Consider the following 27910-nt stretch of genomic DNA (forward strand, 5'->3'; position numbering starts at 1 on the left):
TTAAAAGATGCTGGGTTTTTTATTTGTTTTTCAATTAGTCTGCTTTAGATTTTAACTCTGGGAGCACATGCATACTGAACTCTGCTCAGTGCTAAACAGTCACCGGCAGTCTCCCCAAGGTTTCAGCCCTAAAATGTAAAATCCAGTCAATTAGCAGTGCTGCAACTGGATCAGTAAGTATTTAAAAAAAACGAAGCAAAAAATGATGGTCTCATCTCTGAATCTACATTACTCATATTTTAAACATATTGTGGTTATTTTATGTTGCTAAATTGCTTCTGCTAAGTATGTAAACAAAGATAATATATTCTCAATGAAAAGTAAATTGTAGGAAAAATATTAACTATTTAAAAAGGAATTTTGCTATATTTTATGATTTAAAGCAAGTATTCCTTTTTAAGTTGATATCTTTTAAATAAATGCTTACATTTCTAAATAATAAAATGTGTTAAACGTGTTTGTAGAGATTTGTATACATAGGAAAAATGTGTGGTGCTAAATTGGAATTAAATGAAGTTCTAATATTGCTTAATTCAAATTTTACAAGTAAAAGAGTGTATCTCACCAGATAAAGCTGTCCGCAAACATGCGTTAAAAGGGACACTGATGTAATTGAAAGTATATTAAATATTTACAATTTTCATTTATAAGGACAACTTGGACCCAGTGTTGGCCTAAGTAATTTATAAAAGCAAACACAATATGTACCATAATCAAATTTAGTGGAGTACCTCCTCAGGGCAGGAAGAACTGATCCAGGAAATGTTGCCATCATCTGCCTCTCAAAATTAGTATCATTTAATGGAACACTTGTATCATTGTCTAAAAACCTTTAGCCAGGTTCCATGACCAGTAATTGATTAAGAAGCATCAGCCTTAAAATATATAATAATATTACTTTTAAGTCTGTAGTGTTAGATAATTGGAAAAGTTTATGCTAAAGAGAAAAATTTTAAAGGCATGGACTCATACAAAATAAAAATAAGCAGCTCTAGTTATGTATTTTTCTATTTAAAACCCTACCCTTTGCATTTATCTTCCCAACATCCACTTGATATAAAGAGTTGTCTGCATTCTGAAGCAATGCAAATAATCATTTAAAGGAAACAACCTACAATGATTAAATCATGCCAGAATCGAGCAGTGGACTCCTCTAACTGAAGTTCCCTAAGTGATCTTCCAAAAAAGGGCCTAAGAGCATTATAACAGCATATTCAATGTCCTGTGATCTTTAATCGATCTTTTCATATCACATTAAGGACTAAAAAGGAGGCTTTACTTGGTGTTTCAGCTTTCTAGAGTCTTAGCTTGAAGTCTTCATCTTCATAAAGGCATTTTTAATTAGTGAGATTAGGTTCACAAATGTGACCTTAATTAAACCGGTAAGGATTCTAAAGTAATCCTTTAACAGATCTATTTCAGTGTAAGAGATTATGAAGGGGAATTCTATATATACAAAAAATTGTATACAAATACAATTACCTAATTTATAAATTTATAAAACCCATAAAAGTTACAGCAAATCAAAATTTCTCAATATCACAAGAACATCCTTTCTAGCACAAACTCTAAAATTGTTAACTTGGTTTTACTAACATCGATTTCACTTAACAACAGAAAAATTACTTCATGTACCTTAGCATAAAACAAAAAACTCTAAATTCCCTAAGCCTTCTTTTCATTAAGAGTCTAAGTTTTTCTGAATCACTGTGAGGCAATGACAATTATATACGGCATCATAATCATTTTCACAACCTCTTTAGAACTTTCAGAATTTTAAGACATACAAAATAATACCGGGGATTCTGTCTGTATTCTATTTTATTCTACTCAGTTTCATTTTTTTCCTACCTAAATTATGAATTGTTAGAAGTTAAACAAGTTCTTTTGAAAATCAGTTGGAAATGTCTATATTTGCACTTGAATTTTAGTCCTTCATGACATCTTAGTTTTTACACCAATCTCTCTTAGCTTAGAAAATTCTAATCTGCTCTGTGACTTTTCCTAACTTTCTAAGTACTACGGTCAGCTAACATGCTGCCTGGCATTATCTGAATGGATAAATAAGTTACAATTAACTTATTTCAATGATGCATTAACTTGTTATTCATTTGAAAGCAGCAATTATAGCTCCAATTCAACAATTTATGGTTGAATATATAGTTGCAATTAGCAATGCAAACAGCTATCTTCTACAAAGGGATACATTCCAACATGTTACAATTTACGTCTCCTAGGTGGCTGCCAATTTTAAGACTCATACAGAATATAAAAAATGCTAAACTTCAGACTTGATTAAATTTTAGTGAGTTTTATAAGCCACACAATCTAAGAGTGAGCAAAGAAGAAAAGAATAACAGAAAACAAAAAAATTGACTATTTTTTTTTAAGATAGTTACCAAGGCAGGCATGGTAGTTGCATGCACCTGTAGTCCCAGCTATTCCAGAGGCTGAGGCAGAAGGATTGCTTCAGCTTAGGAGCTCGAGACCAGCCAGAGCCCCATAACAAGACTCCATCTCTTAAAAAAAAAGGTAAAGTTATCAAATGAAGAACCAATAGCCCAAACTCTAATATCACACAAAAGAATATTAATAATATGACACATCTGAATTTCACAAATCTTTCATTTCATGTCTTGGGCCTAAGTACAGGCAATACTTCAGTGGTCTTTAACTTTGACTGCATATCAGAATCACCTGAAAAACTTACCTTGATCCATCCAAAGAATCTGAGTATCTGAGGATAGGCCTAGGTATTTCTTTCTAAAGCTCCCCAAGTGATTTTTAAAGTGCAGCAATGGTTGAACATCAGTGCAATACTACCTAGTGCTACTATTCTCCAACACAAGTATGGAATACTGTCTTTCTGTAAATTAGTCAACAATTATCCTTCACAATAGTATAAAAAAATCCTCATTTATAAATATTCTCATTAATTTTTTCCATGCTACAGATTTTGGTTGGTATGTAGTCTTTACCAACTGTAACTACACTAATGAGTTAGCAAGAGATGTGGGTTCTAGTCCTGGATTTGTCCATATGTGACCTTTTCTAGTTGGTCCCACCAGCTGGGCCACATCACTACCTATGAAATGCTGGTGTTTGATTGAATATCTAGGACCTTTTCTGATACTATAACTTTATAACCAGAATGTTTAACAAATTAAAAACAAGTCCAAATTCATCCAGCTTAGTTCCAGTATTTCTGATCATTCTTAATAGGCACAGGAATGATGCTAAATTCAATGAAGATACATAGAATGTATTTCCTCATTAGGAACAATATTCAAAGTTATTGTGAATGGCACAAGATGCTGATGAAATGTCACAACCACCACATTTTTCAGGCTTGATGCTGTTGTAGCAATAGACATTCATAGGGGAAATGCACTTGGTGAATAATTATAACTGAAAGTATCAATTTGAAAACTTAAGCTGTGGTGGTCGACCATCACAGCTTAAGTTTAATTTATCTTCTCTGTGCACCTTTGCTTCCTCTATTACAAAATGGGTATAATTATAGTATTTATTCTCACAGGGTTGTGAGAAACAATACACATTTAAAGGATTTGGCAAATGTCTTGAAAACATGTGCTTAATACTTTTAAAAAATCTTCTTCCCCCCAGAAACCTTAACTTATAAAGCCAAATCTATAAATCGAGAAGGCCAAAAAAAATTTATAGCAATTATTTTATTTCTATTATTCAGTAATGGAAAGGACTAAGATACATCTATGGCATAAAATGATTTTTGGATAAACCAATTCTGATAGAACTGTCAGGGAAAGCCCAAATCACTCTGGATATAAAAGCTTAACCTTTGTTCTTTCACGATCTCAATGAATATATGATAAATTCCAATAGACTAAAATTCGACCACCGTTTACTAGGTGACTGAAACTAACTGGGCCACAACTCTATAAATTATATTTTATTATTTAGGGTTGCAGAAAGATTAAGGTGAACACAAACAAGAATAGCATATGCAAGTGTCTATTTTTTACTTCACAAAGGACTGCAAGAAAGTAATATTTATACTCCTAAAACAGAGGCAGTTACAAATTTGCAAAAGCCACAAATTGAAGCAATCAGCCATATATAAAAGATGGAAATTTAGCTAATATTTTAATATCCTAATGAAGAATCTGAAAATTGCTATTAAGATCATATGGAATCCACTCTTAAACAACAAAGCCTGCCCATTAATCACTCTCCAAGAAGTGTCATGATATACACAATTCACTTTCAAGTCTTCAAACTAATAATTTGAAAAATTTTTTAAATATAGTTATGAGATATACACAATAGGCAAACAGGTAAAGTAAATATGACAAAACAAATTATATGATAAATTATTAACAAAGTTGTTCATTGCTGAATCTAAATGGAAGGTATATGGCTATTCTTGTATTGTTTTTTCAGCTTTTATGTATGTTGAAAAATCTCATAATAAATTTGAAAAGGAAGTTTATATACATTAGAAGTATAAATGAAATTAGTCTCTTCCCCCTTAAATAAATATTAAATATATTTCAGTAATAATCATAGTTTATTTGAGGTTCTTCAATGAACTATAAAACCAATCAATAGAGTTGAGCTATACATACAGAATTATCTTTGAATATAACAGAAGCTCCTGAATGTGAACAGGAAGGGCCTCTAAAATTTGTTTGCGCAGGCTGAATTTATTCTACTGGAATCCATCAAAGTTTCTAAACCTTGCAGATTCAGTTAAAGTTAGTCAACTCAAAGTGAGGAAAGTTAGTTCTTGGCTTTTCCTTTTTTTACAGGAAGTTGACCCGTAGCTTCCAAATACTTATTAATGAGATCTTCTTGTGTCGATGGTAAACATGGCTGATATCTGCAATACTCCATTGTGTATTCTCCCTTTCCCTAGGAGTTAAAAAAAAAAAGACTTTTGTTTTTGTAACTATCACGTCATGCAAAGTCAGGATTTCACAAATTTGATCGTTCTGTAAGTGGTCTTTTGAAGTGCCCTGTAGTAATATTTAAACACTGGCTTACCTCTGTGCATGACCTAAGTTCAGTAGAATAACCAAACATATCATTTAGAGGGACCTGAAAACAAACACAATAGATATTTCAGCACTGCTTATTGAAAAAATTTGAGAAAAATACATGGACATCTTAGCCATTTAATTCCTCTAGATTTAGGTTTCTACTCAATATTCTTGGTTTAAAAGAATTAAAAGCCAAAGAGAAACGTTTTTCTTTTATTCCAAGTGAGAAACCCTATTTGAAAATTATTTCATTTGACAGTTGCAACTAGAAACCAAATCTTTAATTTTACAGAGAGATCACCACTGATGGCCTTCCCTCCTCATCTCCACTCTGCTCTCTGGCCCCAGCTCAAGCATTCAAAAGTGTTTCTTCTGTGAAAATGTTAATACAACTTTCCTTTGGACACACTACTGATGTGCTTTGGTAGTATCTTCCGGGAGGCCTTATATGATATGATAAATACCTTCTCCCCTGAGATTTAAGTCAAGAAAAGTACAGGCAAAGAAATTAAATATTACCCCAATAAATTAGAGATCACATAATAAAAAGTTGCTATGCAAATAAAGCTGAAATGAAAAAGAAACATAACCATACTTCTAAGAAAATGACATTCAAAAAAGGCCAAGATAAAATGAATCTCATTTTTAGCTTTCACACTTGCATTGCTCTAACAGCAAATTACAGAAATTGCCACACATATATAAGCCACAAATTCAACAGGGGAATGTGTCAATTTGCTCTACAATCTGCAAAACCAAAAGCTAACTCTGATTTCCTTCTGTGGTTAATAAAAGCAAGATTGTCAATGACCAATAGTACTTACATCTGCATACACTGTAAAATAGTCCTCAACTCCATCTTGCCCCGTGATTACCCCATGGCGCCGGTTAATTCCTGCAATTACTGGTCCCTGAAATTCATTTGGGGCTATAACTTCCACAGACATAACAGGTTCAAGAATACATAATGTTGTATTTGCCAAGGCTAGGTTAAAAAAAAAAGTTTATTAGTCTTTAAACAAACTGAAAAACTGGAATTCATATATGAAAGGAAAATAGACGTTGCTTTTCCAAAGGTACACGCACAAATGATAAGGTTACAATAATTTATCTGGACTTATTTTTCTAGTAGCAGTAACAGTCCCTCTTCTAAATGGAAATTCCAGTAAGACATTTAATTATAGTATTAGTACTTCCGTTACCATACTTTTATCCTTAGAACTCATTAAAGTGCAGAAAATAATATAAAAAAAGGTCTTAAAACATTTGATCAAGTCCTTTACCATCTAAATTATCCAGTTTAGTTACTTATTCTCTCTGAATAAGCCATGACACTAATTGTTAAGTCTTTGACCAAGGTTAACCTATTCTTTCTGGTTGGTCCCTGGCAGATAGTTATTTTTAACTATTAATACAAGAAAATAACTTTTGTCACAGGAGAAAGATGGGAAAGCACCCTTCATATACTCAGAGACAAGTCATGCATGAGATCTGTCTGGCCTTTCCTAGGCTGAACAATTTCAGATGTGATTGTGAATTAGAAGACTAAGTTTCTAGTTTCTGCTCTGCCTCTAAGAAGTTATATGCCTTTTGGAAAAGCATAGTCTGTCTAGGTCTCAAGTTTCTTCACATGCAAAATAAAGATACTGGATTTGATTTGGCCATTTAAGCACTAAAACTCAATGTATATGTCTGTATTTATTTTTTATCCCGCTTAATACACAACCAGACACTTCTTACTATTACAAATGCTAATATTTAAATGTAACAATATGGAGAGAATATAATAAAACTTCAAACATTCATACTTAATTTGGAAGTTGTGATAGTGCAGAATACTACTTCAGCCTCAGATTGGCTAATTTTATTTTGCTTTAAGCAAAACACAGAAAAGATGACAAAGATAATATTTTGTTTTTAAATAGTCATAATTTTCCCAGAAGCATCAATATGTTTGTAACTAATGAACAATCATTCTTGTACTCACTAAAGCACTTCTTCTAAAGACACTATCAGCTTCGGTGTAATAATGAAAACAGCAATTTAATATACTTGTGTTTCTTAGAAATATTTTTTAATTAAAATAATATCCTAGCCCACACCTACCCTTGACTCATTAGTCCTAATTTTATTCTGAAAGAGAAATAATTGAACTTATAAAAATACTGCAGACTCCTACGATTCATTGGCTAAGCCCCGCAGAATCCTACATGGACATCTAAATTAGACTAACAATTCTAGACTGTAGAAACAGCTCTATTTCTTGGGTTACCACAACAGCAAAGCTTCCTTGGCTCTGAAGAAAAGTAAGTAATATGAAAAAAGGCACCCTGAAGGAGAGATGTGAGCAGATATATCCAGATTTAGTTACACATTATCTAGTGTTCTCAATAGATGAGTAATGTAAAACAGCTAGATTGGGGTCCTACTTTATAAAGGGAAGGAAAGAGCCAAGTATGCAGGGCCCATCATTCAATTGTTGAAGATAGCCTGTCTAGTTCTCATTTCATATTCCCTCACCCTGCTCCCTTCCTTTTAACCACCTCTTTCTTCCTAAATCCACCTCCTGACTCACTGAAACTTACCCTTACACATGCCTTCCTCTAGTCCTGTCGCAAGTGACAAGACTCCAGAGCTAACTCACTCTCATCTTTCAACAGCCACATAGCAGCCAAGTCCTAAAAGCAATTTTTCCTCAAGCAGATAGATGTGGTCTGTAGCTCCTCAAGGCAAGAAATGAAAATACTGATATTGGCATAGGACCTTTTAAGCCAAGGCAGTGGGTAGGGATGGTAATGTTTATATTTCAGCCCACTAGGAATAACATAGATATCACCAGGCCAGATGCTAAAGAGGCTGTGCGAGCTATCACTCTGGTCTGGGTTTAACTTTCAGCTGCACCACTAACTAGCAAGTAACCCTGGGTCATTCAATTAATTGCTATGAGCCTCAACTTTCTCAGCTATAAGGTCACTGTGAAAATATGGTAATTCATGTACTCAGCATAATACATAAGCAATCAATAAATGTTATTATTAAATATAACCACTCTGAGACAAAACAGCTGGGGAATGGGTGGCATGGCACAGTGCCAGGTCAAAGTTAATATACCAAGAAAAGGGATTAGCATTGACTATGTCCAAATATATATATGTGCAGGTGTTTTCAAGCACATTCTCATTTAGTATTTGTAGAATTATTATCACCAAGCAGCCTGGGAAAGGTTCAGATGACCTGCATGTTTCCACAAAGTAAGTAAAGAGGAGAGCCACGATTCAAACTCAAAAGCCCAGCACATAATGGGACAGATCATCAAAGAAAGGGCGCTGTTGAGTTAAATGAGCTTACAGTGTAACTCTAGCTAGGCTTTTATTTCTCTTGCAGGGTGACTACACATTCGGTCTTTCTGGGGAGACCAAGCATGGTGCTCTCACTAAAAATTGCCACAGAAAAGGATAGCAATGGTCATAGTCATAGGGTGAAACATGCCCAAACAGAACATTCAGTTTTACATTATATCACTGATTAATCTTATGGACAAAATTTAAAATTTGGCTCAAATTAGTTCCAGTTTTCATTTTCTTAAATGAAGAAAATATGATATTTTTAACCATTTTTCTTCCAATACTGGTAATATGTAACATATATCTATATAACATACTATAATATTATAATAATTATAATACCTTATAAACATAAGCTATCTTTATGCTAAGCTCATTTACCAACATTTTGGCCCTGAAACACATATGGCATTCAGCAGAGGTTTATGTATGAAAAGTTGATTTTCTTATTGAGTTTGGAAAGAACTTCCTTTCATGTGACTTTTACATCTTTGTCTTTTTTTTCCCCTTAGGATTGGAAAAGCTAATTTTTATTTTTACTCCAAATCTAATTTTTTGAAGTTTTATTTTATTTTTAATTGACAAATAATAATTGTGTATGTTTGTGGCATACAATGTGATGTTTCAAAGATTTTTGTCTTTCAATCATGGAGAAATAAGAATCAGAAGAAAACAGCAAACAGAATTTATTTTTCGTACTAGCACCCTACTTGTTTGCACATGTATATTTTGCAAAAATAAAATTTCTCAATTCAATTATAATCTAGTGCTTTTCCTTTGCACATCTACCAGGCAATTAATCATACTTAATATTTATACTATGCCTAACTAATAAAAAACTAAATGGTACATATTCAACTGTTTAGTTATTATATAGACATTTTCACAGATATGTATGTATATTATGGGCATATACATCTATATATATTTACTTACATTTAAATATAGGAGCAGTTAAAAAGGATGAGGCTCTTTGTCAATTGATAACCATATCAATTACCTGGCTTTATATAACCTCTATCTGCAGGAAACCTACCAATTTACAGTCAAGAACAGCACAGAACAACTGGTACTTTCTAATTTGTTTTAATTGTACTTCTAAAAAGTATATTGAGTGATTGTAACTAATTTGTCAGCATAAGATTAAAGTGGTAAACACTTGTTTTCTTTCTTCCTGTCTTTCAATGCTCCGCTGCAAAAAGTGGTAAACACTTAAAAGTCTTTTATTTTGAGTCATGCCTAATAAAGTCTCATTTTGTCATTTTATTTTCTTATTTACTATTAACACAATGTTCAGATTGTGAAAAGATTTCTACATCATAGATTTCAACTGCATTTTTAATGGAAAACTGACATAAACGAAATGGAGGATTCTCTTTCCCTTTCACAGCTGAGAAACTAAAACATAAATTACTAAAGGCTCAATTAGTTTAAGTAAAATAAGCAATTAGCAACCTGGTTAAGGAATCAGCAACCTTATCCAACCACTGCCCCATACTTGATCACAGATGCAAACTGTAACTAAAGGCAACACAGAGTTCAAAACAGAGAATCAATAAAACCCTGATTTACTGAATGCTCAGGAAACATTACAATTAATTAAATTTTCTATTGTCCATTTTAACCCTCTTTGATGACAATATTTCTGAAATGTTTGGTGAATCACAACTTGTGTAAAGATATTTATGGACATTACTAATGAATCTCCACATAAAGGATATGGAAGAGATGACAAAGAGAATTAATTTTCTGGTTTGGTCACAACCTTGAAGATCCTTTGTTGAATAACGCTGATATCAAACTGCTACATTGTGATTGGCTTTTTTTCTCTTAAAAGTGAAGAATCAGATAGGTTTGCAACTGCTGAGGGTTCTAGTTCATTGGGTTTGAATACACATATTCTTCTACGTGGAAAAGGCTGACAATTTTAGCAGTTTAGCAAGAAGTCTGCATTGTGAATAAGGTTTACTAAATTCTTTCAAAATACTTTGCTACTCTCAAAATGCCTAAAAACTTACAATGTCATATACATGAAAAAATTACTTACAAATTTATGGATTTCTTGACATTTGAAAAAGTCACTAAAAATAGCATGACTGCAGTTAACATATCTTTAAAATATTTCTTAGAATTCTAAACATTTCTATCATCTCTATTAAAAATAGAACTTACAGATTATCTACAAATTTAAACATATGAAAAAAACCAGATAAATTAGGAGTACAGGGTAGGCTTTTAACTTTTCAAGAAGGAGAACACAGTAATCTACCCTCACTTCAATTCTATTAATATTTGTTCACCACCTACCATATTCTCTGGTGTGAGGTCTAGTGCTCTGGGTGAAGACTAAAAATAGTACTGCCTTCTGAGGCTCTCATGGTCTATCAGGGGAAACAGACACACCAAAGCGATGGGTACTAGTGTTAGCGTAGGTAGGAAAGTAAGACATAAGCAGAGGAAGTGCTGAATGGGCAGTGTGAAAAAAACGGGATGCTGAGTAAGAGAACATACTGTAACAATAACAAGATAAAGGTAACCACAAGTGTCACAAAAAACAAGAGAAACAACACAGGGCACATTATATGACATTGTGTATTGCCGTCCCCACTTCACAATGGGCTTTGAGCCCCATGACACATCTGGGCCTAACCATTATAAGGTGAAAATCTCCCCAGCAGCCAGACTGCAGAAAAGAGATAATATCCCCACTGGTCCAGAAAAAAAGGGGAAGAGACAACTTCACAAAGGAGGAGAGAGCACATGGGAGAAAAAGGGATGACACAGAAACCCCGGAGCCACAATCCGATGGGACTTGTGTCTGCTCTTAACCCTTGAGTGCACTTTCGGTCCAATAAACTCTCTCTCTCTGCTTGCAACACATTCTTTGTCATTTGCTTCCATTCTTCGATAGTGAGAAGAAGTGAGGGATTCGGGATGCAGTGGTTACACTAGAACAGCATACCTTGTTTAAGAGCACCTTCTCCTGCTCGGATGAAAGAGATTTCATTGGAATCAACCATGTGGTGCGCTCCATCCTGCAGGACAAACCGGAGCCCAGAGAGCTTGTGACCAGAGAGAGGGCCCTTCTCACAGGCATCTAAAAACCCCTGTTAATGAATAAACACAACTTATGGAGTGAGTGGATTTTATTTACAGATGCATTATCAAGAACCCTCAAACATTTTTGTGTTCACTAGTGTAACGTTTTTAGGTATCCCATATTCCACCCCTCAAAAAAGAATTTTTTTAAAAAAATCTAACATCTTTACTATTTAAGTTTCATTATTGTGGCATCTAGATAAGAAACCTCTTAGAAAAGCATATTGTTAATACTTAAAGGTGTGAGCTAGTTTGAAAGCAATGCTAAGAGTGCTAACAACATTTTCTCATAACCTCATCTTCAGGAATTACTTAACTCTCATAACCCAGTATAGACACAGGATGATCTTCATTTCACAATGAGGAGACAGAGGAAAAGCAAAACTAAGGAATTCCCTAAAAGAAAACCCCCATCAAAATTGGTGTTCGTCATAGTTATGTCTTGAGCTCCTACTATGAACATAGAACTGCTTTGCCTCATTGGCAGATCACTACATTATAGCTCTGGTGTTATGCACTGTCAGTAAGAACTAAAATTAAAAAGTAATTTTCATTTTTCCAAATGCAATTAAAAAAACCCAGCTTCATTGAGGTATAACTGATATACAATCAACTACACACATTTAGAGTTGATAAGTTTACAATTCTTTTTAATTCAGTCACTTAAATATTTTTTTTCTTATCATTACTCACAACTGTGCCAGATTAACAAATATTTCATAGAGCTCCTACAATTCAAGTTAGTGTTTCCTGGCAACATGATACCATGGCTGCATAGACAGTACACTATATTTCTTGGCATTTCAAACTGTAAATTATGTATGCTGAAAAATATCTAAACTCTCCTTTACCTACATTAATCTTGTAGGATATAAGATTTAAAAGTGTGTGAATGACAAAATTATTGTCTTAAAATAAGAATATAATGAATAGAATAGATTAATAACAAAAAATGCTATCACCACTGAAACCAAAATTATAATCTGTTAATAGAGATTTCTAAGTTAAAAGGTTAAAAAAAAAACCCAAAACGACAATCTATAAGAATAAACTAAAGGTTTACAACATCATAGAGCAAGTCACCTGGAAAGCAAATAAAACACTAACCCCTGATATGTGCAGAGCATTTCTAATTCCTCAGGAAATGTCACATATGTCTTATTTGATCCTCAACTCTGTGAGGCATACAGGTTTAAGTATTTTACTCTCAGTTTACAAACGAAGAAACTGGTTCTGAACACTGATTTACCAAATAGCACGTTAATCAGCAGCAGAGATGACAGCAACACCCAGGTGTTGGGAATCTTAATGAATGATCATTCTACTACAATAGTACACATAAAACTTTCATAAATCCTTAAGGACTATTAAAATTTTAATTGCTCATCACAATCAATGCAGTAATTTCAATTTATCAAGAGATATATGGTAACTATGATTAAGAAACAGAATGATTGAACTGGGCACAAAGGACACCTCAGGCTCTAAGGAAAAAAAAAAGAAATAGAATGATATCCCATCATTGTCACAGCATGTATTTATAGCTCTTGCACTTAATGAACTGGAGATTCTAAATCAGATGGAAAGCTTAACAATCAGATCAAGAAGCAGGACTATAACTAAAATTAACCATGACAGACAATGTGATGGAAGATAAGGTATGATCTGATACCTAATAAACTGTTTTTAATAAATAAAAATGCAAAAAAAAGCTTTTTTAAAATTTACCTTTTCTACAGCAGGCACAAACTGCTTTGGAACATTTGATCCGAATGTTTCATCTGCAAACTCCAACTTAGTGTAGTTCTCTGGGTCCAGAGGCTCCAGTACACCTATCACTTTTCCAAACTGCCCTGCACCGCCTGATTGTTTTTTATGTGTAAACTCAAACCTGAAAGTGATTTAGGAGGGAAAAAAACAACAAAGCATCATGTAATTAGCAAAATTAAATAACCCTGATTAATTTGAAAGAAAAAAAAACCACGTTTAATCATTTTTATTTTTTCCTTTGAATATGATGGTCTTGCTATAAAATTCTATTGCAGAATTTATTTTAAAAAGAGTCCTCTCTGTTCTCATTTGGGACTAGGGGTGGGGTACACCACCAAAGTAATCCATGTTTTTTAATTATGCCAATTCTGAATTTCACACAAAAGTGAAAATCAAGTAATTAAAATAAAAAGATCAGTCTAAGGTTCTCATTCTAATAATCTCCATTCCAAAGAGCTTACCCACTTCCCTGAATACAGTGTTCTCTTCTTAAATCTCTGTAATCAAGGACACTTATTTGAAAATAGGAGTTTTGATGGCTACAGTTAATTTATTCAGACAGTTCCTATTTGATTTTACCACTTGGACATTATATTTCTTATTTATTTATTTTTGAGACAGGATCTCGCTCTGATGCCTGGGCTAGAGTGCAGTGGCATCATCACAGCTCACTGCAACCTCAAACTCCTGGGCTCAAGCAATTCTCCTGCCTCAACCTCCCCAGTAGCTGGGACTATAGGAATGTGTCACCACGCCCTGCTAATTGTTCCATTTTTTGTAGACATGGGGTCTCTTGCTCAGGCTGGTCTCAAACTCCTGGTCTCAAGCAATCCTCCCACCTTGGCCTCCCAGAGTGCTAGGATTACAGGAATGAGCCACCCGCCCAGCCCACTTGGGCCTTATAGAATCAGGCAATACAAGAAAAGGGAGTTGCAGGGGTAACAATTAACACCTGAAAATAATTAATGGCAAAATGTTAGTGACTACGACTAAGTAGGCCATTCAAAAACACAGACAGACACAGGTCAGTGTTTACTTGAAACCACTAATGGCAACATAAAGAGGATTGAATAAGCACTTTACGTAAATATTAAACATATGTAAACGCAGGCTACTGTTTCATTGGAAATAATATTTCATGAGTATTCATGAGTATCTACTATTTCCTTTAAACTGAAATCATCCTCAAGACTGTAACACAGAAGAGACCTGCTGTTTTCAAAATTACTTGCAGATAACTACAGGGAAACAGACATTAATGATTGCATGTTCCTGCATACAGACCTGTGAGTGGTTTGGAAGAAGTAAATAGTAAATATCAATATTGGCAGGAGACATTAGCTTAGAATGGGCAGATGTTCTAAAGAGCCTAAGTGTGAATGTGTCTGATTAACTGCTTTTAAATAATCTTCCAGTGGTCAAGAACTTCAGGATGGGCAGAGAAAAACAAAATGGTGAAAGATTAATTTTCCTGGGAGGGAAAAAAAGCAGTTATCAGAACTAAGAGAAAGAAAGAGGATGGGAAATACCTGCCAAATCACCACAGAATTACTGAAGGGGTTTCCAAAACTGTAGCGCATTGGCATATTCTCAGCTATACACAAAGATCTCTGGAGAAATTTTAAATTTTATTTTCAACTTGACAATAATATAATATCTATGCAAACATACCCTAGGTCTGTGCCATCCATACAGTAATCACTAACCATGGCTATATAAATTAAAATTTCAGTTCCTCAGTTGTACTAGTCACATTGCAAGCACTCAAGTGACACACGTGGAGAGTGGTTACCATACCAGACAGCACACAGATACAGAACCCTTCCCTCACTGCACAAAGGTCTATTGGACAGCATTGCTCTGGAAGACCACCTCACAAACATGTAATTCCATACAGTTTCAGGGACCACATCTGAATTTATAATGGAGAAGTTGCCAAATAATAGAACACTAACATGCCAGGCTTGTGCTAAGCACTTTATATAGATTGTTCTTACTTATTTTTTACTACAAATCCACAAAGTAGGTGCTATTTTATCATCAATGAAAATTTTTAATTAAAAAAATAAAATAATTTAATCCACAAATGATGCATTCACTTCAAAAGCTGTTAGAAGGCACTGCAACAAGACAGATTTTGCAGTAGTTTAGATGAAGAGGTGGAAGAACTAAGACACCCCAGCAGGCAGCTAAATAGGCTGAAGGTAAAAGCAGCCCTGTGGTCAGACCACTGCCATGTTGTGAAAGGCAATTTTGTTTTGGCTAAACATCATTTATCACATTAAAATTAATATTAATTAGAATTGTGCTGGTATTGCTGTTTATCTCTTAATTTGTAGATTTGCCTTGACTTCATAGTTATACCAAAGTTGAAAGCCATAGGCATTTTTACTTGATTTTATGTTATATAGTTACATAAAATTGTAATATAATTTACTTAATCCCAGAGACCCATAATAATTTGTCATCCAGGTTTTGTTGTTCCATTTACAGAGCACAGACAGAGTAGATTTAGCATAATTCTTAAGGGCCCTCGGATTTTCAGAATGGTAAATGAACACTGGCTTCAACTTAAAGCCACCAGCTGCATTAGCACCTAACAGGAGAGTCAGCCTGTTCTTTGAAGCTCTTAAGCCAGGCATTGACTTCTCCTCTCTAGCTATTAAAGTCCTAAATGGAATCTTCTTCTAATGCAAGGCCGTTTTATCCACATTGAAAATCTGTTGTTTAGCATAGCCACCTCCATCAATTATCTTAGCTAGATCTTCTGGATAACTTGCTGCAGCTTCTACATCAGTACTCGCTGCTTCACCTTGCACTTTTACGTTACGAAAATGGCTTCTTCTTAAACCTCATGAACCCACCCCTGCTAGCTTCAGTCTTTTCTTCTGCAGCTTTCTCAGCCTTAATAGAACTGAAGAGAGTGAGGGCCTTGCACTGGATTAGGCTTTGGTTTAAGGTAGGGTTTGATTGTCTATCCAGACCCCTCAAACTTTTTCCATAACCGCAATAAGGCTGTTTTGCTCTTAGCATTTGTATATTCATTGTAGCATTTTTAATTTCCTTCAAAAACTTTCCCTTTGCATTCACAACTTGGCTACCTGTTTGGTGTAAGAGGCCTAACTTTCAGCTTCTCTCAGCTTTTGACATGCCTTCCTCACTAAGGTTAACTAATTTCCAAGTTTTCACTTAAAGTGAGAGATGTACACATCTTCCTTTACCTTGAACACTTAGAGGCCATTGCAGGGTTATTAATTGGCCTAATTTCAATATTGTTGCATCTCAGGGAATAAGTATGCCCAAGGAGAGGAAAAGAGACTGGAACGGCCAGTAGGTGGAGCAGTCAGAACACACACAATATTTATAAATGAAGTTCATTATCTTATACAGCTGTGGTCCCCAACCCTCGGCCAACTAACGCCAACACCACGGCTGCCAGCAACCAGGAACCAGGTCGCACAGCAAGAGGACAGCGATGAGCTAGTGAAGCCCCACCTCAGCCGCCCCCAATCGCTGGCATCACCCCCACCCCTCCCCTGTCAGATCAGCAGAAGCATCAGACCCTCATAGGAGTGCGAACCCCACTGCAAACTGCACATGCAAGGGATCCAGCTTGTGTGATCCCCATGAGAATCCAACGCCTTATGATCTAAGGTGGAGCCAGGCAGCAAGGGCCACTCCTTCCCACCTCCATGGAAAAACTGTCTTCTACGAAACCTGTCCCTCGTGTCAGAAAGGTTGGGGACCGCTGTACAAGGTTTGTGGCAAAATAACTATAGTAGTAACATCAAAGATCATTAATTGGCCTGGCATGGTGGTCACGCCTGTAACCCAAGCACTTTGGAAGGCTGAGGCAGGAGGATCACTTGAGGCCAGGAGTTTGCAACCAGCCTGGGCAACAAGAGCAAGACCCCATCTCTACAGAAATTAAAAAAAAAAAATTAGCTGTGCATGGTGGCGTGCACCTGTAGGTAGTTCCAGCTACTGGGGAGACTGAGGCAGGAGGATCACTTGAGCCCAGAAATTTGAGGTTGCAATGAGCTATGATAATGCCACTGCACTTGAGCCTGAACAACAGAACAAGATCCTGTCTCTAAAAAAATCACAGATCACCATACAAGACAATAACAATAAAGTTTTGAAATACTGTATTTTGAAAATTGCCAAAATGTGACAGACACTGAGCCCCTGCTGCTGGAAAAATGGAGCAGACAGACTTGGTCTACAAAGGGTTACCGCAAACCCTTTATAAAAAATGCACTATCTGCACAGTGCAATAAAGTAAAGCAAAAGAAAATGACGTATGCTGCATTTGTTTAAAAACACATAATGAAATATGTAATTACATAAATAGATAAAATTAAATTTTTTAATTTTAAATTTTATATTCAACATATTGATAACCTCAGTATATTAAAAAAACAGTATATGGGGGGGAGGGGGACAAGAGCAACATACGTAACCTAAACATCTGTACCCCCATAATATGCTGGGAAAAAAAAAAAAAACAGTACATCTACTGCACTGAAATTACCATTTTAACAAATAGTTTCCTTAAGTAAAAATTAATATTCATTATCCTGTATGTATATATTCATGTTTTTCTATAATTATTATACCAAGGGTATTCTTATTTCTTTTTATTAATCATCACTTTTAACCAAAGCAATCAACTTTTCCTTTCTCCAAAGAATAAACTAGAAGACAAAAAAACTAATAAATGTCTAGCTAAAGTTTTATGAGTACAAATTTTAGATTACCACTATTTCAGGGTGAAAAAATAATACATATATAATACCAACAAAGTATTTACACATTCTGTTAATTCATAGTCATTCTATAATATATAAGAAAAATGGTAAATTAAAACTACCTTTAGTAACCAAAGCTCTGTATCATTTATTACTTAGAAATTGCCAAGTATCCAAGGACTAATTTAACATCATGTAAGGTCTTGAAAAGTTAACTGAGGATGTGAAAAATTACAATTTTAGTTAACACTTTTGGTCCTTATAATTACTGTAGCATAATAATTTTGTAAGATCCAAACTCCTTTAACAGACATCCATATTACAATTTTTTTTTTTTTAGTTAAACACCATTTTATATTTTGCAATCTTACACAACTGGTGGAGTCAATGATAACTTATTTAACCCATAAAGTAAATACAGGAAATTTAGAAAGTTTAAGTCATGAAAAGTTCAACCTCAGTTTTATATGAATTACAATATTTTTCTCAGCATTAATTTTATATAAAACCTGTAAAAAGACATATAATTGACTTTAAATAACTATTCATTACACCTTGCCTAAATTCATCTATATATCAGAAATATTTTATAAACCTTTTAAACAATACAATTTATAAACCTTATATTGATAATCATTAAATCATATTCAAAAGCTCCTCTTTTATGTTGAAAACTTGCTTCCAATAACCATAATAACAAAGGCTATTACTTAAATTCATCTGTCTACATTGTTTAAAGCTAAAGAAGCACAAATGGTTAATGACTTTTTTCTCTTAGACATTTTTGCCTGTTTATTTGCACTAAGTATTCTTGGATTGCACATATAATGACAGAATAACTTTTTCTGATGAATTCATCTTTAAAATGTTTCAAGTGGAAGAAAAAGGGAGAGAAAGGATAAAAGATGAGCTACAGCAAGCTTTAGACAAGTGTGAAATTATCACTGTGAAAGGCTAGTTATAATTCTTCTTCGAGGAGATAGGAAAAAGTTTAAACATAAGCCATAAGCCATGCAGTTAAAAAGCCCTGAAGTATGGGAATAAAAGATGGGCAGTCTTCTACATTGAACAAAGTGATCTCTGTTAGACAAATAAGATGAACATTCTCCTCCTGAAGGTTTGATTATTTTTTGATTTTTGGTGTTGTTCTTCTAAACTGCCTCTCAAATGAACTGTTTTCCTCATATCAGAGTTTCCCAAAGTTCACCGATTCCTTGGTGAAGTTATGCCAGGAGATAGTACAAGTTTATTATCTGACAAACCCAGGAAAACATGGCTGACGTTCTGTCAAATATAAGACCATTGTTATGAGTGTGTCAAGGTTTAACCCTAAGGCTAAACCACCTGAATGCTGACCTTAGGAACATGGAGAGGCCATGGCATGCCTGAGAGAGAGAAGGTATCTCCCGAAGCAAACTTGTCATACACAGACAAGATTGAGGAAAGTTTTCACTGACAAATAATACAAGATGGTGGAAACAGACAGAAGACAGGAGACGGTGTTTAATGACAAAGTTGCCAGAGAACACCAAAGTCTGATCAGAACCCCCAAACCCCAGGAGATGATAATAAGCAGAACACTGGGGCCAAAGTCCAGAATCCAGATTTACTGCAAAATCCACATAACTGGGAACAAAGGGGCCTCAAAAGTTCTCAGATATGTGCATTATTACCAATTTGAAGGTCCCAATCCAGGCAGTGAAGGTCTTGGCCCAACCTTGGTAGAATCTCCAAGTTATCCTAGCCCAAACAACCTAAGACCACCAAGAAGGCCCATTGTAAAGAAGGAGATCACACAGCAGAAGTAATGCTTTGCATAAGTTCAGTTTTTAAGTATTAATCCTTAAAGATTCAAAGTGATTCAAGTTGGAAGCATGGTGTTATATCAAAATCTCATCCTTCTAAGATCAGGAAGAGGAGGAAAGGGGTGCAGGTTCATTTTTTATTTCTTCTGATCCAAATTACATAATCCCCCAATTTAATACTATAGTTTTCAGTCTCTCATACTCCCATTTGAGCAGAACTGATGCAAATCCCACAGAAATCTAGGGATGAGCAATCCTGTTCCTGTACTCTCCAGTGGGAAGGGGAAAGAAGGAATAGAATCACTACCAGGAGCACCTTCTGCACCTTGCCCTGTTAGGGACTCTGTGTGGTGTACTAGAAGTTGTGCTCCAGTCTGCAAGTGAAACAACCAGACTGTATTTCCATGGACAGGAAACTGGAAGCCTCAGAGAAGTCCTATAAAGGTAATGGCCAGAAAACTGCATTTCTGGTAAAGGTTAATGAAAGGAAAGATGAAGTCCCAGCCAACACAGCCCTCCCACACTTCCACCCTCTGGCGACTGACTGGAGGCTGCGCTCTCCACCAGTAGGAACTGGCCTGGTAAGACAGCAAGTAACGGGGCGGGGCCACAGGAGTAGCCGGCCCTGGGCGCCTGGAGGCAGAGAGCCAGAACCCTAACAGCAGCTTCCGGAGAAGGAAGGAAGACCTGGAGGGAAGGAGCTCGGATTCCGGATTCCGCCCACGCCCAGCACAAGCTAGGCGTGCAGACTTCTCCACCTCGGCGACCCGCAGCAAGCAGGAACAGTGCTGATACAGGTCTGTTAAGCCTGAGCAACCCGGCAGTCACTGCTCACCAAGAATGGAAATCCCGCCAACCCACTACCCAGCCTCCAGGGCGGCAGCGGTGGCGGCAAACTGCATCAACTACCAGCAAGGGACGCCCCACAAGGTGTTTTTGGTGCAGACGGTCAAACAAGCTAGCATGGAGGTGAGTCCAGCAGGCGGGGTCCGGGCTCATGCTCCCTCCACTCGCCCACGTTCTCAGCCTCTCTTTGGAGTGTTGCCGCTATGCACTCCCTCCCCACCGTTTTGGAACAGCTACTGGTGTGTGGTCCAGATAAGTTAACATTTCTGGGGGGAGAGTCTCCACTCGTATCTGTGGAGACAGCCTGGGACTGTTTGTTGTTTTCATCTTAAGGCAGAGAAAAGGACAGTTTTACGTACACTGTTACAAGGAAACGGGAAAATGCTCTAAGTAAAGGGTGGCACTTTCTCTTTCCTCAAGTGAAACCTGGAATCATTCAAAACAAGTTGCTATTCCAATCTGAACCAACAAAAGCTCTGTCTTCCAAACAACTCTCTATTGCCTAAATTTTAAGACCAATCCTTGTTAGAACCTTTGACCAAAAAGAAGAGGGAAACAAACAGCAAGAAAAACTGACAAGGTCACAGAATAAAAGCACTATGGGCTGATGCTGGGCTTTAACCACCCAAACACCACTGCTACACGACTGCTTTAAATGATGTGCTCCCTAGGCTAAAGGCTTGAATTTAATGTTTAAGGCCTCAGCAATCACCAACTAGATTTGCTTCCATTTTAGTAAGGTCTACTGGATTTGAGATTGTCCCATATTTATCTAACATAATTTTAACTGCTAACAGTCTTTAAGAGCTGACAGAGAGTAGATCTTATTTTAAAACTGCACCAGATAATAGATTAATAATTAGATATAAATTTTCAGTCTATATCTTGATTTAAAAGTGAAAATAAATGTTTTACTCTTATAAAATTTGTTAAAGAATCATTTTGTAGGTCCATTAATATACAAGTAAAAACAGTACTTAAATACATTGGTCTCCAACCGCTTTGCAGTAATCTGCGTCAAAACGGAATCCACATTCATTAAACACTATTTGGAGGATACACTGGACTTTATGAAAAATCTTTTCAGAGGTGTAGCATATTGTCATCTTTAGAATTAAAAGCTGTTTCAAAATTTCTTATGTAGAGAATTTAGGATCACTGATTCAGAAGTTGAAACCTTTTGATGATTCAAAGTAAGTTATGCCCATTTTATTGGTATTCTTTTATCCCATCCTTTTGTTCTTATCCAAAATAAACTTGATTGCCAAGAGGCGTTGGCGGTATAGTGGTGAGCACAGCTGCCGTCCAAAATAAATTTGATAGAGGACTTGCTAAATTATTAAATAGATGTTACATACGTGGTGACATGCCTTTTTCCAGATCTAAGGCTTTCATCATTTGCCCCCCCCCAGCCAACCCTCCCAACCAAGAATGGATTCTTCTAACAATGTAAATATATGACTTATTATTATATTTTCTAATCTCTACCATATTTTCTTAATTTCAGGATATTCCAGGAAGAGGGCATAAGTATCACCTTAAATTTTCTGTGGAAGAAATTATCCAAAAAGTAAGTGAAATGTCCTTTATCATTAAACACAATTTGATTCTAAATATTCCAGATCATCTTTGCTGATTAAATCCATAAGATTAGTTTCACTTTTTTTTTTTTTTTTGAGTTGTTGTGAAATCCCTGCCTCTAAAAAATGCTGACCATGTGGGCAAAGCTTACAAGGGTCAGTTTTTACTATCTTTGTGTATTCCAAAATACATGAATTATTTCTACTGAACTATATAGACAGACTATATACTTCAGTTCAAATATTAATAAATTCCCTTAAAACGTTACATACTCAAAAGGCACTCTGAACTTATGCCTAATATAAACAAGTGAAGTAATTTACTCTCCTATTGTGATCACTTTCTTATGCCTGCCTTTCTCATTCTGTTTTTGATTGGGTATTTAGAAAAAGAAAGTGCTTTTAGATATTTATGAATAATAGCATGGCCAACTGATACCAACTTTCAGATAAGGATCTTTCAGTAATAAGGCAGGGAAGTTTTAAAAAATTATACACCTTTCAAATTATTAATGAGACAAACCTAAAAGGAAGGAACTGCCATCTGTACCATAACCATCTTGCATTTTAAAAAGCTTGCCCTGTTTTTTTTAGCGTAATTCAGAAGAGATACAGGTTAACATAAGGAGATTCATTAAAAGGCATGTGAGCTGCCAGACAGCCACCTTTACAAAGCATAACCTAATGCCAGAATCTTCTAATTTTATATCTAAATACAGATTGCTGTATATGTTAGAAAAAATGTCTGTTATTTCAGGGGCAGGGAGTAAGAGTAAAGAAAAAACTTCAGAGTAATCAGAGTCTTGAGTTGGTTTATAAAGTCAGACTAAAATCTGGCCTTGTAAGTGGACACCCCATTAATAATGAAATATATTCAAAGTTAAAGATTAGAATTTACAGGATTATGAGACCTTATATGGTATGTTATCTATTCTAGGGTACTCATATTGATACCTATAGAAAATTAATAGGCTGGGCCCAATTAGATACCTCTGAAAATAGGGGCTCTAATGTCAAATCTAAAACAACACCATTAGGGGCCAATGGTTTAAATCATATCTCAAAGACTAATAATTAATAATGGATTACCTTCTATACGTAAGGATCTTTTGCAAAATGTTTCCAACAGCAAGTTACGGTGAACTGCACTGCTGAAGTACTTTACCCTCCAATGGGACAAGAAACTGCACCAGAAGTCAACTTCACATTTGAAGGAGATATTGGAAAGAACCCAGATGAAGAAGATAACACATTTTATCAAAGACTCAAGTCCATGAAGGAACCACTAGATGCACAAAATATTCCAGGTATATAAATATGGCATGGAAAAAAATTTTTTTTTTCAACTTTAAAATCAATCTCAATTATCTATGGTCAAAACTGTTAGATGCTAACTATTAACATATTGGAAATATACTGGCTTTTGCAAAAATATTCATTTCTAGTCTAATCCAACAAAAAAAGAGGCCTCAGAACTTTATAGATCCATAGCTTAATTAAGTTATTGTCTGCACACATCTGAAGGAAACTAAGACATGACTTACTTAGAATTTAGATTTTTTTAAAAGGCTAATACTGTATATATAAAATAATTTACCATATAAATGTCTCCCCCACCAGACAGTTTTGGAAATGTATCTCCAGAAATGAAGCCAGTTCGACATTTAGCCTGGGTTGCCTGTGGTTATATAATATGGCAGAACTCTACCGAAAACACATGGTATAACATGGTAAAAATTCAAACTGTCAAGCAAGTGGTAAGTAATTTCTGTAAAACACACTTTATTAATGGGGCTAATATTTATTGAAAGTGTTATAATTCATAATTTTTAATAGTGCCCCTACAGTCATTTTGTACTTAAAATAGAAAACCTGGTATTTCAAAGGAGGGGCCAGTTAAAATCAGGATGAGAGAAGGTGGGAAGTTGTAGGAAGAGTCCAAAAAACAGCAACTGGTCCAAAAAGTTGCTTGGTTTGGCTAAGAGATACAAACCACGGGTCTCCATTGCCTCAAACTTGCCTTTCTGATAACTGTGCTGGCTTAGTTTGCATTCCCTGGGCACATACTGACAAGAAAATATGACAATAGCAAGGCGAAGCCAAGGATTTCAACTGCTCTTTCAAAAAGTACCATGGTAATGACAGTTGTTAGTCGAGTCAGATTTAACTATGATGCTTTGAACTCAAACCATCTTCTAGAGCAAAAAGGTTTAGAAGAGTTTTATTAGTTGAGGCAAAACAGAATTCCAGGCATACTATATAGTCTGCCCTCCATGTCCCATCCACATCCACAGATTCAACCAAACTTGGATTGAAAATTTTGGGGTAAAAAAATGGATGGTTGCATCTGTACTGAACACATGTACAGACCTTTTCTTCTTGTCATTATTTCCTAAACAATAAAGCACAATAACTATTTTCAAAGCATTCACATTGTATTAGGTATTATAAGTAATCTAGAGATGATTAAAAGTATATGAGAGGATGTGAGTGGGTTATATGCAAATACTACACTATTTCATGTAAGGGACTTGAGCATCCGTGGATTTGGTATCCAAGGAGGGTCCTGGAACCAATCCCCCATGGATACTGAGGGATGACTATACTTGTAATGACTCTCCTCATCTTTAATCTGCTATATGAAGGTCATCGGGGCCACTTTTTATGGGCAGTCACAAGTGAAGCTACAATTTGAAAGAGTAAAGTCTTGAGATAAAATTTCACATTCAGTTTTTGTGTGCAGTTTAATACAGATTATTTCCTTTAGCATCCTAACTTTTGTGTTTAAATTTCTATAGACATGCCATACTAAAACTATCTCTGCTTCTTTCCTCTACTGAAATGATGGTCCCACAGCTACTTAAGAGACATGGCTTGCATTTTTTCCCCAGGGATCAGCCTGAAGACAAATAGTAGCATCTCCATCTTTGTCAAGCTTGCTGTATTGTCTCTAAAATAGTTTTACTACTCATTCCTTAGCTTACTGTATATAATTTTCTCTTATAACCCATTTAATCATAATTTACAACCTTGTATCTTACTTGTTGCCAGTTTTGCTTTCTTAAGTCTGATGTGATGACTACTTAAAAGTGCATTTTTCTAGACATTAAAGAGGTAAGAATAAAATATTTTATTTTAGCCTTATTAAGAGGTTAAAAAGAACAAAAAATTACTCTCGTATCTAATGGAAATCAAGAAAAATAGAGTGCAAGGAAACCACAACAGTTTTAGTTAGCTCCATGAGCAAAAAGGATTTTCTAGTTGACTTGTTTCAGCTTGTAAGTAACAAAATGCAAGGCAACTGGAGCACCTTTTCTCCACAGGCTTTTGTCACCACTTATTAGATACCTCTGGGCACCGGAGTGCAGGATACTCAATGACAATACCCAGGAGTATGATGCCAAAAACCTTACATAAATATAACAACATTTTAATAAACAGCGCAAGCCTTTTTTCTAATGCATTTTCATAGACATCAACCTTGGTTACGACATCCCTATAAGGGTATAAAGGTCTCAAACAATTTAGTCCAGGTACAGAGGTCATAAAAATCATAATCATGACTTTTCAAGTCATGTTTTTAGCAAAATATGTATAAGATAGTGCTAGAAGTTTTATGAAAAGAAACTCCTGTAATTCTTCACCAAATTATGATTTTAAAGCATTCATGAAAATCTCAACAGAAGGATATAAATACTACTTCAGGCCACATATAGTATGTATCTTTACCTATTAAGATCCAACATGTAAGAACCCTTACTGATTTTTATGTTATCTTTAAAGGACATTCTTTTTTGATATATTCAAAGAAAAGATTTTTTCAAGGTACTATAAAGAGAATAGTATTCTCTTACTTGGCCCTGGGGCCAGTAATCACTGTTAACCAAAGGAACTATAGGAGATTGCTGCCCCTTGGCATCCAGGGCACATCTCAGTACATTGATTATAAGCCTTAACGAGCCTTGTGTAAGCACAGCACATCTCTAATGATGATGGTTTTAAACTGTGCGTATGCAGTATTTCTGTGTAGCTGATGGTATAAACACTTCTTATTCCCAAAGCAATAAACAGTACAGATCAAAACTTTAATTATAAAATCAGATTAACTATATTCATTACACTTTACTATTTTCAGTTTTCTAAAAGAGAATTTCTATTATAAAATTGTTGTAATAATATACATTGCTATGGTTTATCCCTTAAATCTGCAGTCCCCAACCCCCACGCTGTGGAGCTCTGCCACCACCACCCCCAACTCCCCTGTTTGTGGAAAAATTGTCTTCCATGAAACTTAGGAAGAGGTGAGAGAGCAAAGCTTCATCTATTTTTACAGCTGCTCCCCATCACTGGCATCACTGCCTGAGCATCCCCAACCCTGTCCGTGGAAAAATTATCTTCATGAAACTGGTTCCTGGTACCAAAAAGGTTGGGGATGTCTGCCTTAAATAATGTTTTTCTGAACAATGGAAACATTAACGATTCTTAAATAACAAGCTACCCAATGTAATGCTCATAAGTAGCTACCACAACTTGGAAACTAAAAATGGGTGAACAAGTTTTAGAGTAACAAATATAAAATCATACCTCAATCATTTCAATACAACTTTCATTAAACTACCATATAGTACTTATACTAAACATTTATTTAATATTTTTAAATCATCTGTTTTACTTAAATAAATTTACCTTTGTTCTAACCAATAATTACTGTGAAATCAGAAGCTTTCTATAAATAAAATGAAAAATAAAAATTTTAAAACACAAAAAATATGTATAAATAACATCATGATTTTTAAAATGTAACTTGAAAGAACACTTACTTTATAAGAGAACAGTTTTTCTGTCAGGTTAAATTGAAATAAATTATGACATTCAGTTTTTTTTACCTAAATGGAAGTATTAATATAATCATCTACTAATCTGATTTTTAAAACTAAAATGTCATTTTTGCCAATGATACTACATTTTAAACATCAGGTTTTTACTTTTTTTCATAGCAAAGAAATGATGACTTTATTGAATTAGACTACACCATTTTACTTCATGACATAGCATCTCAGGTAAAGTATCATTTACCTTTATTTGATGCCACTTTGTAAACTGAGACTCCTTTTATAGCCACAGTATGCTTTATTGATTTTGACTCTAAATCAGAATTCATGTAAATTCAGATAGGTACCAGGTTGATGTATATTATGGTTATGGCAATTTAACTTGTTTTGTGCCATTCTTTATGAAGACTGTTTTGTCTCTAACAAAATATAAACCCAACTGTGTTTTCTTAAATGTTTTCTGAATATTATCATGGCATTAATTTTCTTTATTTGCAGGAGATCATCCCCTGGCAAATGCAAGTTCTCTGGCATCCACAATATGGTACCAAAGTAAAACATCATAACCGTCTGCCAAAGGAAGTACAACTGGAATAAACAAAACTCTAAAACTGGGATGAAGTGTAAACTTGCCTATTAATGATGTGTATGCCAGTCTTCATTGGTATCTAGCTTAAGGAGATGAACAAATCCTCAAGTGTCACTTTGTATAAATGTCTTGATTACAGTATAGAACTATACAGATTCCATAATACAGTGTCACTACATAAAATCATCTTTATAGTAGCAATAATGCTATGTATATCCCATAATAAAAAGCTTCAATTTCAGCTCATAATGTTTTAATTATGTTGCATACTTA

The 27910-nt window shown here is 35.1% G+C and overlaps 2 protein-coding genes across 2 annotated transcripts in view; one reads left to right on the forward strand and one right to left on the reverse strand.

Moving 5' to 3' along the window:
* Positions 1 to 4530: 4530 nt before the first annotated feature.
* Positions 4531 to 27910, reverse strand: part of GFM1 (G elongation factor, mitochondrial 1) — a 46001-nt gene continuing 22621 nt past the window's right edge. The window contains exons 14-18 of the mRNA XM_012642908.1: positions 13193 to 13355; positions 11328 to 11472; positions 5846 to 6006; positions 5026 to 5079; positions 4531 to 4893 (exon numbers count right to left, since the gene is read on the reverse strand). Coding sequence (XP_012498362.1) covers positions 4762 to 4893; positions 5026 to 5079; positions 5846 to 6006; positions 11328 to 11472; positions 13193 to 13355 — 655 coding nt within the window. The 3' untranslated portion in view covers positions 4531 to 4761. The remainder of the gene's footprint in view (positions 4894 to 5025; positions 5080 to 5845; positions 6007 to 11327; positions 11473 to 13192; positions 13356 to 27910) is intronic.
* LXN (latexin) lies at positions 20477 to 27880 on the forward strand. Its single transcript, XM_012642909.1, has 6 exons — positions 20477 to 20759; positions 22144 to 22206; positions 23346 to 23523; positions 23837 to 23973; positions 27214 to 27276; positions 27547 to 27880. The coding sequence occupies exons 1-6, from the start codon at positions 20631 to 20633 to the stop codon at positions 27643 to 27645; spliced, it is 669 nt and encodes a 222-aa protein (XP_012498363.1). The 5' UTR covers positions 20477 to 20630; the 3' UTR covers positions 27646 to 27880.

This window comes from Propithecus coquereli, unplaced genomic scaffold (genome assembly GCF_000956105.1).
Source record: "Propithecus coquereli isolate 6110/MARCELLA unplaced genomic scaffold, Pcoq_1.0 Scaffold19, whole genome shotgun sequence".
Classification (NCBI taxonomy): Eukaryota; Metazoa; Chordata; class Mammalia; order Primates; family Indriidae; genus Propithecus; species Propithecus coquereli.

Coding starts and splice junctions, on each gene's coding strand:
- LXN (XM_012642909.1), top strand. CDS start 20,631: ATGGAAATCCCGCCAACCCACTACCCAGCCTCCAGGGCGGCAGCGGTG. Junction 20,760..22,143: donor TCAAACAAGCTAGCATGGAG/GTGAGTCCAGCA, acceptor TCTTAATTTCAG/GATATTCCAGGAAGAGGGCA. Junction 27,277..27,546: donor TTCATGACATAGCATCTCAG/GTAAAGTATCAT, acceptor CTTTATTTGCAG/GAGATCATCCCCTGGCAAAT.